This window comes from Rhopalosiphum maidis, chromosome 2 (genome assembly GCF_003676215.2).
Source record: "Rhopalosiphum maidis isolate BTI-1 chromosome 2, ASM367621v3, whole genome shotgun sequence".
Classification (NCBI taxonomy): Eukaryota; Metazoa; Arthropoda; class Insecta; order Hemiptera; family Aphididae; genus Rhopalosiphum; species Rhopalosiphum maidis.
The window spans coordinates 33,790,116-33,808,441 of record NC_040878.1 but is presented as its reverse complement, the minus strand read 5'-3'; the positions used below and the strand labels follow the sequence as shown (position 1 = coordinate 33,808,441).

Below are 18,326 nucleotides of genomic sequence, written 5' to 3'. Positions count from 1 at the left end.
ATAAACATATAACAACGATGCGCCGCCGACCTGCAGCAGACACTCCATACCTACTTATATATATATATATATACTACTGTAATATAATGTATTTCTATACATTTTACCTACGTGTTTTTTGTATAATATTTTTCCGCGTTAGTGCAGTCACGGCCTTTGCGCCACGCCGTCATGTCCTCGGTCGCCACCACCTGCGCCGTGGACGTTCCTGTTGCCATCAAACGTATTCAGACCATTCACAAACACGCCAGTGACGTGACCAAATGTTGTTTTTCCAAACGATTTCATCTGGCTGTCGGGTCAAGGTAAAAACGTTATTTGTTGTCGTATAGGTGCTCCCCATCGTCTTTCCAAATTATGTTATTTAATATTTATTATGACTTATTTTATAGGCAAGGAGTGGGTAACAGGGTTGTAGTTCTTGGATACTTATTTGAAGATATCTTTTTCGTTTATTATAATTTATTAATTTCGTAAAATATTCGGCTTGCTATTTAGTCTCTTAATGTTAATATTATTCAATATTCTGTAATACTAATAAGTACAAGACGATGAGAAATTCAGAAAATATTTTACTTAAAAATTAATTCGTAAAGGTTTTGTTAACCTAATTTAATTCTTGGTACACATCAACTGAAGAACTGTAAAGTAAAAACAAAAATATCCTAATAAATTAAACTCCAATAAAAGTTTTATAAAAATGTTAAAGATATATTATAGTTAAGTCATTATATATCTTAGGATTCAAACATTTTTTGTTCATAATAATTTCAAGTGTTATAGATAATTTTCTTTAGAAGAATCGGCTGGACATTTTAAACCATGTAACTATGAACAATAATAAATTATATTGATATGCCGTGCTTAACCATCAAACAACAAGTATACATAAATAACAACTTATCTTTTAGCCTTAATCAATTAAACACTATAAAACACGAGTGCGTTTATTGATTATAAATTATAATGACGATCAATATTCTATTATATAGACCTTGCCATAGACCATATGTAAACGTATTGGTTCGTGATGTCGTTATATAACTCTTCGACGATTCTATTTTCGTTTTCAAGACGTCAAATGATCGAACTATTGATATAGTTATCAGTTTTCATTTATAAAAGATCTATGTGCCGTATTGCCTTGATTGTAATGAGCCAGCGAACACACATATCTTTTACATCACGTTTAATATTTAAACATTTTATAAATAAGGCGTATCTTTATTCTTGAGACATATTTTACTTAAACGTGATCACCGATTTTTAAGTAGAAGAGCGTGATTAATGTTACAGCTACGCCTGCAATTTAGATTACAGAAAATCGATACCTACGAGCAACGAGTGTTTAGTGCTTAATATATGAGTTTAAACTACTCGTATGTTATTAACAGTAATAGTATAATCATTGTTATTATATTGTCGTGTTTTGTTTGTTTAATTTTGTCACAAATAATTGACAAAATATATCGCGATTATCGTTGCTGCAGCGACCGGACGGTGAGCGTGTGGGAATGGCGGTCGGGCCACGGTTTCGAAGAAAAATCATATTCGCCACTCACCCACCATAAGTACATGGTGACTGGTGTACAATTCGATGGAGATGCTACCATCTTGGCTACGTCGTCCTTAGATGGTAGCACTACGCTGTGCGATGTCGAGGTAAGGGTGTACATCATCATTTTATTTCTACAGCCGCGACGAGGCTTGTGAAAGCTTGAAATAAACGTACCGAAACTATACATGTTGTGAGGATTTCCTAAACGACCAAACAGTAATAAGAATATGTGTGTACCATTCCCACCCCCCTCTTGATAGAATAATATTTTCTAATATTACCTAATTGTACGATCGTCTTATAAATTGTGTCGTTCATCGATTTTATCAGAGTTAATATTTCCATAATCTAACTGTAGTCTGTCTGTGACTTATAAACATTATATAATATTATGCGATATCTGATGTTTTCTATACCGTCATCATTGCATGTGAATATTTTAAAAATTGAGTTTTGACTTGAATTTTAAATCCAAACCGACCGCGGTGTAATGTTATATATTTCTTCACAATTTATCGGTTCAATAAAACCTAGTTATAAAACATTTTGATCACGTCTATAGAAATGTATCCTTATCGTACAACATCCAATTTGCTGCCAATATTTGAACGCATAAGAATTATTGGCTTTCTCCTTATATAGTTGTTTTTTTTTTTTTAGTTCCGCTAATGATTGTCACAAACACACATATTCTATACAAATAAACGTATACATTGTAAATTGTAATAAACTAATAACATAACGAAACTATCTAATAAAATGTATTTTATATGTTATGTTTATTGTACATCATTATTTTGATCCCATAAATATAAATGATTATACATCTTACGAGCATATAATATGCAGGAGCAGATACGTACAAATAATAATCTTTGATGTTTTTAATTTAATTTATTAATATTGTGCGAGTGTCTGGCGCTATTTAAATTCACGTCTAATATATATTATTATGCATCTATAATCTTATGTTTTCACTGATAGATAGTAATAACTGATTCAATTTTAAACTTATAAAAAATATTTTCGTGTAATATTTATCTGATTATATTTTTAAATTTTGGATCATTATTTCATTATTTATTATATTAAATTAAATACTGTATAATATTATGTCATTAAAGCTGTAACATAATATACAATTTTGTTCATTATGGTTGTATGTATAAATGGTATTTAATAAATCATTATACAAAAAGTAATTATTTTTTATAACACAGGAGTGTATATATATAATTTAAAACTAATTATTATCAAGTTTCATTAACGTTTGTGATATGTATATCTTTGAATGTTTTATATCATCTTTTAAATGGTAAAATTCATTAGTTGCTTTTAAATATTTTTATTTAACGCAATTTTTCAATATTTGCTATTTTTATATCTACATGTATTAGAATTATTGCCTGTTTACATTTTAGTTTCGTCGGTAAATCAATACCTGCTTGGACAATCCGTTTAGTAGCAGATTTTCTTTGAAAACTATTAGTAATTACTGTACCTATAAAGTCTAAATAATCATATAATTATTATTTTAAGTAATTCATTTTTTAGTCTAACTTAACTTCAAATAAATAGTTTATATACATTCTATAATGATTATCGACTTTTTATTTTAATAACTTATTTATAGAATTTGTAATATCTCATACAATTATTATGTGTATTTATATACGTAAAGTATTTATTTACGAGTTTATGACATTCGCTGATTTTAAATATTTTATGGTATTTTGAATTTGGATTGTTTGTTCGAGTACACTATATGTAACTTACGTAAGCCTAAATAAATATCAGAGTTTCAACTTTTGAGCTCTATAATACATATTATCAAAAGAGTATGATAGTTCATTAGTCTATTACTTAACTTATTGGTGTGTTCATATTACATAATATACCTTCAATATTAACTATTAGGAACTAAACATAACACTAATATAGGTATTATAAAATATAAATTTTAGACCGGGCGAATTGTGCACACATTTGTTCAAAACAGTTGCGGTGGGATAAGATCGTCGTGTTTCGTGGCGAATTATAAATATTTTGTATCAGCTGGTGACGACGGGACCATGTGCATGTGGGACATGTTTAGACGAGTACTAGTCAGGTATGCGTATTGTTCATTATATTATAATTTATGTTGGAATATCATGAGATCGTGTTTAAAATAAATATTTTAATTAATTATTTAATTATAATGATGCTAAAACATTTTTGAACAAGTACACCAACAATAATAATAACATGAAAATAAAAGTTTTATCAAATAATATTCTCATGCAGTGCACAGTTAAATTTTTAGTTATTTAGAAATTGATAAATTTAATTTAATTTCGAGGTACAAGTTGTATATTTTGTCAATTTAATAATTATAATTAAATATAAATAGCGACTACTCGTTTTGTTAATTTATTTATAAATATTTTGAAAGTTTTTTTTTTTTAACAACATTGCATTAATAGTTTTTTTTAAATTACTGATCAGTGATTAATGATTATGTATTATAACCTATTATAGAGCTGGTCGTTTGTATGGTATTATAGAAACCCATAACTAACGCCAGTGCTATAATCGTTGAAAGGCGTGTTGTATAGGCAATTTAGGTACATAGTTGTTATATTAACTACTATTATCATTATAATGACTTTAAACTAAAATTATATTTACTGGCTAGTGGCTGGACATAATATATTGATTTATATACTATATAGAGTCTGATTTAAACTTCCAATTTAAAAATTTATCAAGAAGCTAATTTTGGCTTAAAAATCTATGATATTAGTAAGACTATAATTAGTAGTTTTGTCAAGTAATCTGAACATTTTTAATTTACTTGAATCGGTCGAAGCGGTTCTGTATTATATTTAAATATCTATTATTATACTATAAGTTTATTAAGCAATAATTAAAAATTAATAATAAGGTATGTGTGTATATGATAATACAATATAAACTATTGTTTTTCTATTCATTGAAATTTACATGTGTTCACAATAATATCAGATCAAAATATGAATTATGGAAAGTACTTTTATTAGTTTAAATACCACTTTATATCGCCTTGGCAAGTTCATTAATTAAAGCACAAAATGCTTAATTCGAAGTAACATAATATATTTATAGATTTAATAGCTTAGCGATTATTATTTATCGTTTGTGATATATATTGGAAATAGATACCTATTATTATTATCGTATTATGATTTATTACTATTAATAATGACCGATTTAACACAGTACACACTTATTATTACGAAAATTATTAATATTCTTTTCATAAAATTTAAAGTTTTTATAAAAACATAATTTTTCATTCGCACATACTATTATAACGGATTTTTCTTGTTTACAGGACAATTACAGCGCACGAAGAGGCTATATCGATGGTATGTTGTTCTACAGACTCCAGAATAATGTTGACGGGTGACACGACGGGGGTAGCCAAAGTGTGGCCAGTCTCCGAGTTGACCGATACTTGTGGAAAATCTACTCCTTTATATGTATTATATGACTGCCACGATATGGGTGTAAATTCTGCCGACATATCAACTGTCACTGCAATAACAAGTGAGTGACATATCATAATAGGTATCTATAAGTAGTTAAGAAAAATAAATTAACGTCCAAATGGTGAGATTATTTTAATATAAGACATAGAATTGTTCGCTATGCTATACAATATACATTTAAAAAGGTATAACGTAGTAGATTTTAATAATAATATATGCGTTTATTGAATGCATATTTCACGGACTCACGGTATTTGAAATTGAAATACGCTGCACTATATTTATCATATTATTAAATGTGTGATAATATGGCTAGCTGTTTATTTTCGCAGAATAGGATTCGGATGCGTTATTGTTTACAATGTTGTAATGCAGGGTTTAGTTGAACAATTTTCCCTTCAATTTTAAATAATTTATTTTATAGTTAATAATTAATTTATTTACAATTTATAGTGGTTTTTTTATATTACAAATTAGAAATGTTTCAATATAATGTATTAAAACGAAAAAATTAATTTTATACATTAACTTAGTTTATAAAATTAATTATATAATTAAGCCAATTTAATATTATAAACATTTATTAGTATAACAATAAATAGTATTATACATAATATAAAATAATATTTTATGATGATTTACTGTTAAATAAATGTAATCATATCATATTTTTTATTAATTTATACCCAAAGCAATTATTGCGATTACTTTTATATCTACTTTAACTATAGTTAATGATGTATTTATTTATTCACTACATAAAAATTAGCAATCTGAGGTAAATAAGAAAAACTTAATATCTATATATTATTCTACATATTTTTTATGTAAAATATATTTGTTTAAAATTTAATTGTAAACATTTTAAGTACATAACATAGTCCTGATACTTACTAATATTAAAATTTATAATATAAATACACAATTATTCAACTATCCAAGTGTCTATACATTTATGTGTTCGTTGTATTTTATTTTCAAATCTTTACGCGTTTATTTTTCTCGTCGTTGCAGATAAGGGTAAAGTGTACAGCGCGCTGACGTGCGGTAACGACAACTTGGTTAAAATCTGGCAACTGACTCTGTGGAAGAAAAACACAAGTTCTCATCAGTGTGCTGTCGAAATGGTTCAGTCACTGAAAGGCCATTCATCGACGGTGACGAGTGTGTGTTTTTGCGGTGGTGACGCCACGCTTTTTGCGACCACGTCGATGGATAAGACTACAAGAATTTGGCGGGTAACGAATATATGCAGTGATGTATCTTGGAGTTTTTTTGAAAGAAGGAGAGAGCAAACTATATCAAAATATATCATAACATATCGTGTCTACAAATATAGCGGGGAAGGAAATTGTGTCCTTGTAGTACTCAAATAATTAACCGATTGGTAATAATCGATGTTTCTGCATTAGTCGTATACAATTGTAAAATCAGTAAAATAAATCAAGCTCAGCACAGATCAAGAATATAATGGTTTTAAAATAATATGTGTGTTGTAGGTAATTAACGAATTACAGTTAAAAACAGAGTAACAAAAAAATATCTTCGCCGTTAACCAAGATTGTGGCCTATGGTTAAATTAAAGTATAATAGATATAATAAATTATTATAATTTATAACTTATATCGCAGTTAAACATAGGCATTATACCAGCATAGTTAATATAATCAGCGGTGGTGGTGTGACAAAACAATTCCAATTTTTTTTTTTTTTTTTAACTATTATAATCGGTCTACGGTATCTATGGGCACACAATTTCTATTCGTTATTTTAAAATTATTGTTGTGAATCATTACCGAGAGTCTGCTTCAAAATAAAATCGTATCTGGGATTCAAATTGCGGGTTTTTGAAAGGATACAATAATTGTTGAAAACTGAGAAGTATAAATTAATCAATATATTATTTTATATATTGTATTTTCAAATACTGGTAGTTGACGTAATTACAATTAAAATACTATAAAATATTTTTACATGCGTCGAGAACGCTATATCTACATGTTTTGGTTTTGTCGTGTAAACGCATAGGTATACAATATAGTAATGTACGTTCAATAGAATCAATTTCGTGTTGTTATTTATTAGATTCAATATAACAGTATATTTAATATGAAATTTCAAGATTAAAAGAATATTATATGTGTTTATACAACGGATTTTTACGAAATCGTAATTTTTAAGTGAATTAAGGAATATAAAACATTGAAGTATAAAAACGCTTATAACCCACTTAAAAATAAAATATCGCAAAAACTGACTTACAAACACTGATCATTTTCTTAACTTTAAATCTTATGATAGGTCCATCCACTCTAATATTAATAGTTACAACATAAAATTGGTTCTGCTGATCGAAGATGTGCTATGTTGTACATTTGCAACATATTATGCGAGTGTGACGTCCTTTATAAGTGGCAAGTAGTCTCCCAGAATAATTCATAGTATTATTTTTTCTACGAAAATATAATAATATTATAATATTATATCGTTAGACTTATTATTTTTATTATTGTCTTTAGATGGTCAATTCAAACAATGCAGTGGCATTACAAGTGTTGGAAGGACACACCCGTTACGTTAACACTTGTGGATTCTCTCAAGACGGTTTACTGTTTGCAACTGGTAAATTGCCAACGATTCTATAACTTGTTATAGAACACACAACATTCGCGCTCACGGATTCACATAATTTGGACGATTTTTTGTGAACATACATGCCCTGCATAATATTATAATTTGTACTCGTACTGTATGTACAAAATATAATATTACATAGGAACTTAAAAATATGCACATATTATAGTAATAAATCAAATATTTAAAACAAATTGTAACGCGTAGATATTTCGTTTTATTTGTCCGTATATTTTGTACGTTACGTTTTTAGGATCCAACGACAGGTCTGTAATTGTCTGGGACGTGAAAGGCCATTTAGATTTAAACGTAAAATTACACGACTCGTCAGAGGTTTGTATTATTTTACTATATATTTATAATAATATAATTATAAATAATAACATATTATATTTACGGAGTAGTATAATGTATGTATGTGGAGTAAATATTCATTAATTATCGGTTTTAGGACTTAAAATCTGCAGTTAACATCAGAAGAGACATTCAAGTAGAAGTGACTCTTAGGAAAAAAGTAATGTTTACGAATGCTGTAAACTCGTGTGATTTTAGCAACGAATGTAAATACCTTGTAGCGGCCGGCGGGTAACAGCAATCGTTAATAGATTTTAAAATATTATCCACTGTGTCTTAATTTATTTTAATTTTTTTTAGCGACAAGACCATCAGGGTTTGGAATATTGACGAAAACGAACATATTGAAGAGTGCGAAGACTCGCCGTTGTATGCTCACCATTATTCGGTACAACAGATGGTCATCTCTCCATGCTCGTCGTACATGGCGTCCTGTTCGTTGGATGGAATGACTATTATTTGGGATCTTAATGTAATGATTTACAATATTCATACAGAGGATTCACCATAAATGCAAACCCTATTTTATTCTTTAAAAATGTAGTTTTTTAAAATCTGATTTTTGCAGTATTTAATTATACCATATTTTTAAGTTATTGAGATTTTTGTATTACTTAAAAAGTATTCTATGGTCCATGAAGATACAAACTTTTATTTTTCAAATGAACCCTTCCTTTTTTGAAAATTTTTGAGTTATTTAACATTATGTATGTACTAAGGATAATTTATAGGTATATTATATGGACTTAGAAAATAATAATTTGGTAAATATGATGATTTAAAAATTGTAGCTATTAATATTATTATATCAATCTATCGTTATGTATTTGTTGTTTGATAAAACTCAAAATGGTCCATGGATAATAAGCACAACTAGATCCAATATTACTTCTATGTATATTTTAGTTTTTAAAAATATTTTTAAGGACTAATATCCTTAGTTTAAACATATTTTCAATAGTTGAGAAACTATTATTTCAAATTTTTAATTATGTAAATCAGATTAAAAAAACAAATTAATTAATTTACAGTACAAATGGAATAGAGGGGGGATTTTATTTTAGATGAATTTGTATCATCACAGAATACATTTCTTTAGTAGTACTTACAGAAAATTTCAAGAATTAAAAAATATGATCTTCAAGTAAATTTATTTGAAGAGTCCAATAATCAGAATTTTTATAAATAATATAAATTCATTATTAAATGAAAAAAAGGTAGATGCATGAACACTTTTGGTGGATTACCCTGAATATAACATTGAACCGATTCATTGTTGCAATGGAAAATACTCAAATTATACGATTTATTGGAAATTATTGCAAATCGAATTATAGACTCTAAAACAGAAAGGTTCATTACATACTGAGTACGGCGGGGCCCGATCCTGTTCATTTTCTGGCAACTCCGAATTAATTGCGGTCGCTTGCAACAACGAAATCGTATTCGTGTGGAAAATCGAAACATTACAGCTTGTTGCGTACGTATATGATGGTTTTCAAATCACTGGTAAGGCAAACCGATAGTTTTGACTCCCCGTACTTGTATATAATATACGACGTCGTGTTTTCTAATTTGTTCGTGTAGTTCGTCTTATTCTAATTTTTATATTCTGTTCGAATCGCCTTAATAACATAATTTAATCCAACAAGTAGTTAATTATATAGTTTTAAGATTTTTTTTTTTAAGAAATTTTTAAACATCGAAATTCTCAGAAAAATATTCTGCAATGAAGTGTGAAAGTAAAAATGTCAGTATGTTATTATTATGTAATTTAAAACTGATAAACTTAAACATTTATATTGATAAGAACTAGTAAAAATACATAACTTTTCAAGTATCGTTGTGTTATTTTAATTTCAGAGTTTAGAATGCATAAAAAAATACACAAACTTTCTGTTTAATGATAAAAGTAACACTTTGTAGTATAAAGTTTAATTAACATTATTAATTACATTATTTCAACACTATTATATATTATTATAATATAGAAACGATTTTAGGAAGTTGTGCGGAAATGACGAAGACGTCACTTGTGTTTCGTTCAGTCCGGATTCTCGTTATTTAATGTCCGGTTGTGTGGAAGGGCACTTCCGAATTTGGTCAGTTCATCCTAAAAAGCACATAATATCCGAGACAAGTATAATCGTCCAGGACAAAGCGCACGAAATCGGAATAACCAGCGCCCATTTCGCGTTCAAGAGTATAAGTTTTATTGCATAAATAATAATTATAGTTAAATTAGTTAATAGTTACAGTACCTACATTATAATAATTATAAACGTATAAGTGCCTACATTACTCTCAATATTATTCATGGAACTATAAGAATAAATATTTACATATTTTAACTTTTGCGTGATTTTAGTTTTAAATTTATTGATAACAAGTTAAATATCTGAAAAAAAGAAAAAATGGGCAAATAATAAAATTGTGTTTAAATACTATTTAATAGTATATATTAGTATACGAGTAAATAATATTATTATAGTGATTACTATAATATTAATTCTGTAATCTATAATAATGTATAATATTAATTATCTTTTTGATATCACATTTAAAAAATAATATAATTAAATAATTTGTGTTAGCTTTACTGAATCTAGTACCTATTATTAAAAATATTTGTTTTCTCTATTTTTCCAATTTCTAAATTTTTTAAATTTTTATAAAATGTCTAATTGATATATCTAAATATATTATAATAATCGTGGAAATTAAAATCTTCGCGAATACGATGCGCTTTTAGTTCTCTTCATAGTATTTAGCTGTTATACGATATAATATTTATTATTATTATTTATTAATTGGGTTGATATCGCAGATCCATCTAGAAAATCAAATTCGATATTGATGTTAACGGGCGGGAGCGATGCCGTGGTAAAAACCTGGAGGCTAATGAATGAACGAATCGACTTTAAAATGAAGTTTGTTGGTCACGGTAGCGACATCACGTGCGTTAAGTTCCCACGGCACATAACCACGTTCATGGCGTCTACTTCGCTGGATAAGACAGCTCGAATATGGCAAACGGTAGATAAATGGATAAATCACAATATAATATAATTATAATAATTGATTTGTCGTGTAAAATAAGTGAAAGTGTAGGTATGTGTATGTCATTTGATTTTTATTAACAACTTAACAAGTTTATTTGGCACAAACAATAATAAATTGTTATCAAATAGGTAATATTAATCTTTCATTTCCCACAAGTTTTAATTTTAGCTATACTTGAAATTCGGAGTGTCAAAAAGGCGTATATATAGGTTATACGCAAGTACATGGAGAGTAAGTATTTGGACAGTTATATGTTTTGACAAATTTCAAAACCGTTATTTATGTTAGAAAAAATGTTTTATCGATTGTTAAATCAATAACTATTGGTGGTCGCATTATATTTCGTATTAATTGACAATCATCTATAGTTATAAACTATAAAGTAAAGGCAACTTAATTTCTTGTCAATATTATTGTAAAAGATATAGATTGTATGTGTTCATTTAACGGTGAATTTAGAGTTCCTCTACCCTCAAAATATTCCTAGAAGCTCCCTCAAAAAATATCAATTCAATCTAATAAGTATTTCGTTGATAAACATTATTAAAAAACATTCTGGGTGCTGGAGCTTATCTTAAATATTTATCCTATTTGCGTTACCTACTATGATAAGAATATTAAGAATTGCTCATATTTTTTAGCGTACAAGTATTGAAATGTTTGTTAATTTTTTTTTTTTTAGAAAACTGGAGATTGTCTGCATGTCATCGATCCAAAAGATGCTATCCTCACTTGTTGCTCATTTTCGTCAAATAATAAAATACTAGCTACAGGTTATTATAACAATAATTATAATAATTTGATATAAGTACTTAGTCGTTTGGTTTTTCAAAACGAATTTGAACAATATATATTTTTTATATATATATATATTTATTTATTATATTGCTATTATGCTAATATTATAATAAGAACTAAGTATATAATTAAATATAATATAGTTTAATAAATAAACATACTACTATATCAGCTAGTGTATGCGCATATTGTTAAAATATTATTTATGTATATTTCAATACGGCCGATGTACCATGTGCGACTGAGTTCACACAGCTAGAAAGCAATACCTATACCAATACGAACGTCGAACATTGAGCATTTTAAAATTACATGTTTTATTTATTAATATTGTCATGACATTCTGTGAAATTTAACGAAATGCGTACTAATGCGAAGTTAACAACATTATAGGGTCGTTGGACAAAGCTATGTTTCTGTGGAATTTACCGTTGGACGACGAAGACGCCACGTTAATTAGGAAGTCGGTAGGTAACTACAATAATAATGCGCAAAATATTGACCTTTCACGATATAATATTTATAATAACACAGTAAACAGCACAGTGAACACTCACCCCAAACGTATCTACCAGTGGACAGTCTGCACATATAAATGAATGTAAATTATAAGTATTATTTGTCAATCACTTTAAGTACCTATATTATATTATACGAAATTATGATTTTAATTTACTTTATTTTATATATTATTATAATATGTATTATACTTACTAAGTAGGTACTTGTAAATATATTATAATATGTTTAATGTTACCTTTACTAATTTACGTAGATTGTAGATAGTTAAAATTAGTTTGACCGTCATAGCATGTATGTATTGGCCATTTGGTCATATTATTTATAGAACGATCGTATATTTTTGTAATTTTTGTTTTTGGTTGATAGACGTCATTGGAAGTACACAGATTGCGATTGAACGGAATGTCCAGTAAGTGTGTAAATAATAAATACAATACTATAATGTCATATATTACTCATATTATACCATTATATCGTTCGAATTATAATAATAATAATTACAATTATTATTGCTCAGTACTCCAGTCTGCGGTGTAGTTGATTAAAAAAAAAAAAAAAAATGAAAAATGTAGATAAAAAAGTATGTGCCAAATTTTCATAAAACTGTTTTTTGTTCAATTTGAACAATTTTTCATGTATATCTAAACGTGTAATATAATAAATTACGTCAATGATATAAGAATACCCGAATTATATTACTGCGTGTATTCGCCTAACGGTCAACTGCACGTGTAACGGTGGGACACAGTAAAAAAAAAACAATTTGTTTCGTCCGCAGATGGCGACAGACGAGATTTGGAAGTGGCATTGTCAAAGCTATCGTCGTCGACAGACATACCAGACGAGTTCATCTGTCCTATAACACAGCAGATCTTCAGAGATCCCGTGATATGTTCAGGTATACAATCTGAGGTTTAACTCTAGTTCCCAGTTTCGTGCTTGAAGATTTTGCAAAGGTATGTAGGTAGTACCTACTAGGTATGTACATAAAAAAAGGATTTGAATAACGACCTCTCTATTCTTCTTTTATACTTGATGATTAAGACAGATGAAGCGATAACAAAAAAAAAAGAAAATTACCTTGTTTCTTGATTCTTCTATTGGTCGTAGTTCGTAGATATAAACCCTTTGAAAACCACATTATAAACTATAGTTTATAAGGTCTTTAAGAAGCATAAAAAAAATTTAACTATTGATTTTTTTCTGGATAGACGGACATACTTACGATAGATCGGCCATGATGTCATGGTTCCGCCGAGGCAAATTTAGTAGCCCATTAACAAACGAACCGCTCATATCCAAGTCCATGACGCCAAACACCACCATAAAAGAAGCAATCTCAGTGTTTATCCAACAAAATTAATGAACGTAAATGACTACAGAATCAATGGTTTTTAAATTTATCAATCCGAACTTTTTTATGTGTGTGAAAATATATCAACTACTATAGAGTCACATTTTGGAAATATAATAGTTGTTTGATCAGAAAATTTGCTTGTAGCAAATTGTAATACTATTATAATTGTTGTTACTTTATGCACTTTTTTCTTTTTAACATATTTTATTAAAATAAAAATATTTGCATTAAGGATTTTGTTTTTTGTGTTTTATATATTATATTAAACAGTTGTGATGTTAAAAATATCTCTTTACAATTGATGTTTTGAGTTCATTGTAGATTTTTAATACAATTTGTATACATGAATTAATAGACATAAGGTAATTTTTAGTAAATCATACAAATATTATAATATTAATCTATATTTGTTATTGATAATTTAAATTTTATGGGTTTTGTAGTTTTGTGTTTGTATAATTAAATAATATAATATTATTTATTATAAAATGAATACTTTTAAGTAATGAGTAATAATATATTTCATATCTAATTGACAAACAAAAATAGCATACAATATTTTATCAATCATCTAACAGATTATATTACATTATATATTTAGACCTTATCATTTTAACAATTGAAGTGGAGGTTTTATTGAATCAAATTAATGATAGAATATTAATCAGCAAAAATGTTTTAAAAACAGGTACAGGATTACTTATTATTAAATTGGAAACAAATCAAAACACTATCTAACAAAGGTATAAAGGTTCAAAATGTTTTACACGTAAACTTCTATTATATAATATGGGTTTTATGACAATGTTAAAAAACATTATCAAAAGCTTCTAAATGACTTAGTTTATACAAATTGTATTATAACACATGTTATCAAATTACTTTAAAGTAATTTTACATACATGTTAGTCTAAATTTAAAACGTAAAACATATGCTGCCAATCAATCGTTAAATATTTTAAACACACATATATAGTTAATGCATATACATTTAATAATGTTACTTAAGTTGTGTTGGCTAAAATTTAATTTATCCCTAGTCCAGATAAACTTTCGGCTACGTGTGAACTGTCTATAGATGTTTGACAGGTTCCATTGTTACTGGCCTCTCTGTTACACTCTTTTTTATGAACAAACCAATGTATACGTTGACACTCACGGTTACAGTATTGAACAGCTTTGCATTTAGCACATTTTTTGGTGGCATTATTTTCAGCACATGTACCGCATACACGTTCTTCGCCAAATGAATCTATACCCATACCGCGTCTATTTCCAATCATTACCAATATAACATTGAGTGCTGTCATGCCATCTTTACCTCGGGTCAAACTAGCAACCATCTAAAATGTAATAGCAATATATTTATCATATAAATTATTCTATAATCATATGTTGAATTATATATATAAAATAGAAGTTAAAATAATTGTTGTTCTTGGAATAAATAGAATTAAATTAGTAGAATAGCTGCAGAAAATCAGTTATATAGTAAAATTGAATATTCAAATAAATAATTGTAAATATTTTAAAATAAATTAGTTGAAGATTTTAGCTCACACTATTAAAAAAAAATAAGGATTATTAACTACATTTTACCAATACAAGATAGGTTATCTTATCTAGTACTTCACAAATTCATGATTTAAATTAATAATTAATTGATTATTAATTTCAACATAAGTGCAAAAACTCAGTTAACTTAGAAGGATTTAGTTTAGTAAGCTCACAGTTATAAAATAGGTCACTAAGATTTTACTATTTTATTCATTATATTTACTGTTTAAGTGTCTGTTATACCAACATTAGTTTTTTCTGTCTATTTCCCACATAATATAGGAATAAAGATATTCTGTATTTCCACGATTACAACTGTGGTTTAGTTTATATTACTTATTGTATATTTTACAAAGAAGAATATTTCCTGTGTCTTAACTAGATAGATTTTTAATATTTTCATTTTTTATGAAGTGTAATTAAAAATGTAAATATTAAAAATCTATCTAGTCAAAACACAGGATATATTTTTCTTTATAAAATATATAATGGGTGTCTTTGCCTTAAAGAGAATCGTAATCGAGGAAATACGGAATATCTTTGTTCCTACATTATGTGGGATAGATAGAGAAAACAAATGTTGGTGTGGTAGCCCCTTAATGCTTAAATATATTGTAGGTACCTAAGAAGAAGTATTATTATTAGTAGAACATTCTAAGATGTGGTCAGTTTAAGATAAAATAAAATTATATAAATGAGAATAATTTTACCTGTCTGAAAATTGTACAATCCCTAAATGGAAACATTCTAATGCAATCTTTAAGAAATTGTTCCGAATAAATTTCACTTTTCAATATTTTCTTAATGAATAATTCCTTTGGATCTGACTGTTTTTCAGTTTTTATATCACTGTAAATATTAAATGAGAAATATTTTGAAATGCAAAATATATTGTGAACTATTTAAACAAGAAATTACTTGTGTTTGGCAATTTCAATCAGAATACTAGCTAAATAATGAAACTTGAATGCCATCACTTCATTAGTCTCTAGTTGTTTATTAATTTCACGCTCGCACATCAAATTCAACACTTTGTAAATTTTCGATGCATTATCATCGACTAGGAAAACTGGAGGTATTTCAAGAGCCACTTTTACTGGATGGATGTTGGTCTGTAAGATATTATGGTACAATGATAGTTATTAGTCATAACAATCAATATAATCTAGTTGTATGATGTTGCCAATATTAAAAATGAATAATAATAATACCATCATAATAAATTTGTGAACAGGTTGGGCTAACTCTGAAGGTAATTTTGGTTCGTTTTCATTCGAGTCTGGTAGTGTGTAACAAGTGACTTCTTCTTCTGGTACATAATTGCTAATTACCGCCACGCAGTTGTGATTGCCTGTGTTTAAACAATATATATGCCATGAACACCTGATCAGTGCGATTAATAAGAGTACTAACCAACAAAAGCACCCATTTGTGAAGCTGTGCGTCCTACTGTATTGGTCACATCACTTTTGGCACCGGCAGCCAACAGCAAACTACATACAACAGGGTTGCCGCTGAGGGCAGCGAAATGCAAGGCAGTGTACTGATACTTATGTTTCCCCGAATTAACGTCAGCGCCCTGCAATAAACAAAACGATCAGTAAACATTAAATAGATAAAACAAAAAAAAATCTGATGTTTACCAACCCTGTTCAACAGCCAACGGACGATTTGCTCGTTACCCTTATACGCGGCATGTTGGAGCGGAGTCATGCCATGTTCGTCCAGTATATCTGTGCTCAGGTCGTGTTTAGCGTAGATCCTCTGGAGGCCGTCAAAGTCATTGACGAATATAGCTTTGAAAACGTCTTGCGTCATCCCGTCACCGTCCTCAGAATAAAACATCGTCAGAAACAGGAACGTGTGACTAACACCTTACCTCGTTTACTGGAAAAATCTTTAGATGGTAACTTTAGAATTGGGATATATGTAACGGACTAGACCCAAGACGTGAAACTAATAGATTAGAGAGGGTTTCCTCGAGGAGAATTTAGCAATGCTGTGTGCTCAGAGCTGTACGCAATGCTGTACGGTCAAGTATCGAAAATTATGTAAACAAATCATGTACCGCTGCTTGCCATGATAACAGCACGCTGTTATCATATTTAACCAAACAAGATTGTGGTTAGCCAACTATCCCGTTCTAGATGTACGATCGCCAGAGGTTTAGATAAAAACCACAGGTGTCTTACAGATCAATTATATCTTTTGGTTCACTAAATAGCCATTCATTTCATTCATTTCATTTCATAGTCAATTAGCTAATTAAATAAAATTAATATTCAAAATGTAGGTACATTAATTGTCCTAATGCTCATTTGTTCCAAGAAATATTTGTTCTAATAACGATTTGTTCCACAGTCTATTTATACCTCTAGCCAATACTTCCAATATTGAATATTTGTTGTGCTTTGGTTTGTTTCAAACTATATATTTTATTCAAATTTCCAATTCCAATGCTTTTATTCCGATGGACTATTTAAAGATTCAATATCAAAATAATGATGTATGGTTGTTTTTTTTTGTGTATATATACACGTTAATAATACAGACAGACAGGCGATTGTAAACTCTGCCGAAATACCGGTTAGATAAAAAGGCAATGAAAAGGTCTATAATACAGGGCCATATTTATCATTAGGCAGGATAGGCAACTGCCTATGGCCTCCGTTATTAGAGGGCCTCGGATTTTTATGAACCTTATAAATAAATATAAGAAACAAATAATATTTCAAAAAAATAAAATAATTAATCCTTATCAGCGTAAAATGTAAATGAAAATAATAGGTACAAGAAATCTGTAGCCTGTAGAGGTAAAAAAATATATAACATAATTATGTTTGTGAAAATGTGTAAGTGGTGGTAAATACTAAATTGTAATAAATTATTATTTTGTTTTACGCAACACATTTGTGGAGGGGTGCTATGGCTATTATATGCCTATATATGCTACTGTTGACAATTATAAAAT

General features: G+C 28.3%; 2 protein-coding genes across 6 annotated transcripts; one reads left to right on the top strand and one right to left on the bottom strand.

The window, feature by feature from the left end:
* Window positions 1-160: 160 nt before the first annotated feature.
* LOC113553000 (WD repeat, SAM and U-box domain-containing protein 1-like) lies at window positions 161-13,952 on the top strand. 5 transcript variants are annotated; one of them, XR_003405187.1, is made up of 17 exons: window positions 161-305; window positions 1,491-1,662; window positions 3,523-3,668; window positions 4,914-5,128; window positions 6,085-6,308; window positions 7,590-7,692; window positions 7,958-8,037; window positions 8,156-8,289; window positions 8,359-8,530; window positions 9,396-9,538; window positions 10,062-10,261; window positions 10,886-11,094; window positions 11,804-11,894; window positions 12,313-12,386; window positions 12,454-12,520; window positions 12,808-12,850; window positions 13,220-13,247. XR_003405187.1 is itself a non-coding variant. In XM_026956090.1 (17 exons), the coding sequence occupies exons 1-17, from the start codon at window positions 172-174 to the stop codon at window positions 13,802-13,804; spliced, it is 2,412 nt and encodes an 803-aa protein (XP_026811891.1). In that variant the 5' UTR covers window positions 161-171; the 3' UTR covers window positions 13,805-13,952. The 5 variants fall into 5 exon arrangements, 4 of the variants coding, with proteins under 4 accessions (XP_026811891.1, XP_026811892.1, XP_026811893.1 ...); XM_026956090.1 differs by lacking the exon at window positions 12,454-12,520 and adding an exon at window positions 13,653-13,952 and having other exon boundaries at window positions 13,220-13,339; XM_026956091.1 differs by lacking the exon at window positions 12,454-12,520 and adding an exon at window positions 13,653-13,790 and having other exon boundaries at window positions 13,220-13,397.
* Window positions 13,953-14,407: 455 nt separating this feature from the next.
* Window positions 14,408-17,200, bottom strand: LOC113553318 (ankyrin repeat and MYND domain-containing protein 2). Its single transcript, XM_026956594.1, has 6 exons — window positions 17,003-17,200; window positions 16,769-16,934; window positions 16,567-16,706; window positions 16,274-16,467; window positions 16,066-16,204; window positions 14,408-15,141 (listed from the first exon to the last, which is right to left on the bottom strand). Exons 1-6 carry the CDS (start codon window positions 17,198-17,200, stop codon window positions 14,824-14,826), a joined length of 1,155 nt encoding a protein of 384 aa, XP_026812395.1. The 3' UTR covers window positions 14,408-14,823.
* Window positions 17,201-18,326: the final 1,126 nt, after the last annotated feature.

Coding starts and splice junctions, on each gene's coding strand:
- LOC113553000 (XM_026956090.1), top strand. CDS start 172: ATGTCCTCGGTCGCCACCACCTGCGCCGTGGACGTTCCTGTTGCCATC. Junction 1,663..3,522: donor CTACGCTGTGCGATGTCGAG/GTAAGGGTGTAC, acceptor TATAAATTTTAG/ACCGGGCGAATTGTGCACAC. Junction 12,387..12,807: donor CCACGTTAATTAGGAAGTCG/GTAGGTAACTAC, acceptor TTTGGTTGATAG/ACGTCATTGGAAGTACACAG.
- LOC113553318 (XM_026956594.1), bottom strand. CDS start 17,200: ATGTTTTATTCTGAGGACGGTGACGGGATGACGCAAGACGTTTTCAAA. Junction 16,935..17,002: donor TCCGTTGGCTGTTGAACAGG/GTTGGTAAACAT, acceptor TGTTTATTGCAG/GGCGCTGACGTTAATTCGGG. Junction 16,707..16,768: donor ACAAATGGGTGCTTTTGTTG/GTTAGTACTCTT, acceptor GTTTAAACACAG/GCAATCACAACTGCGTGGCG.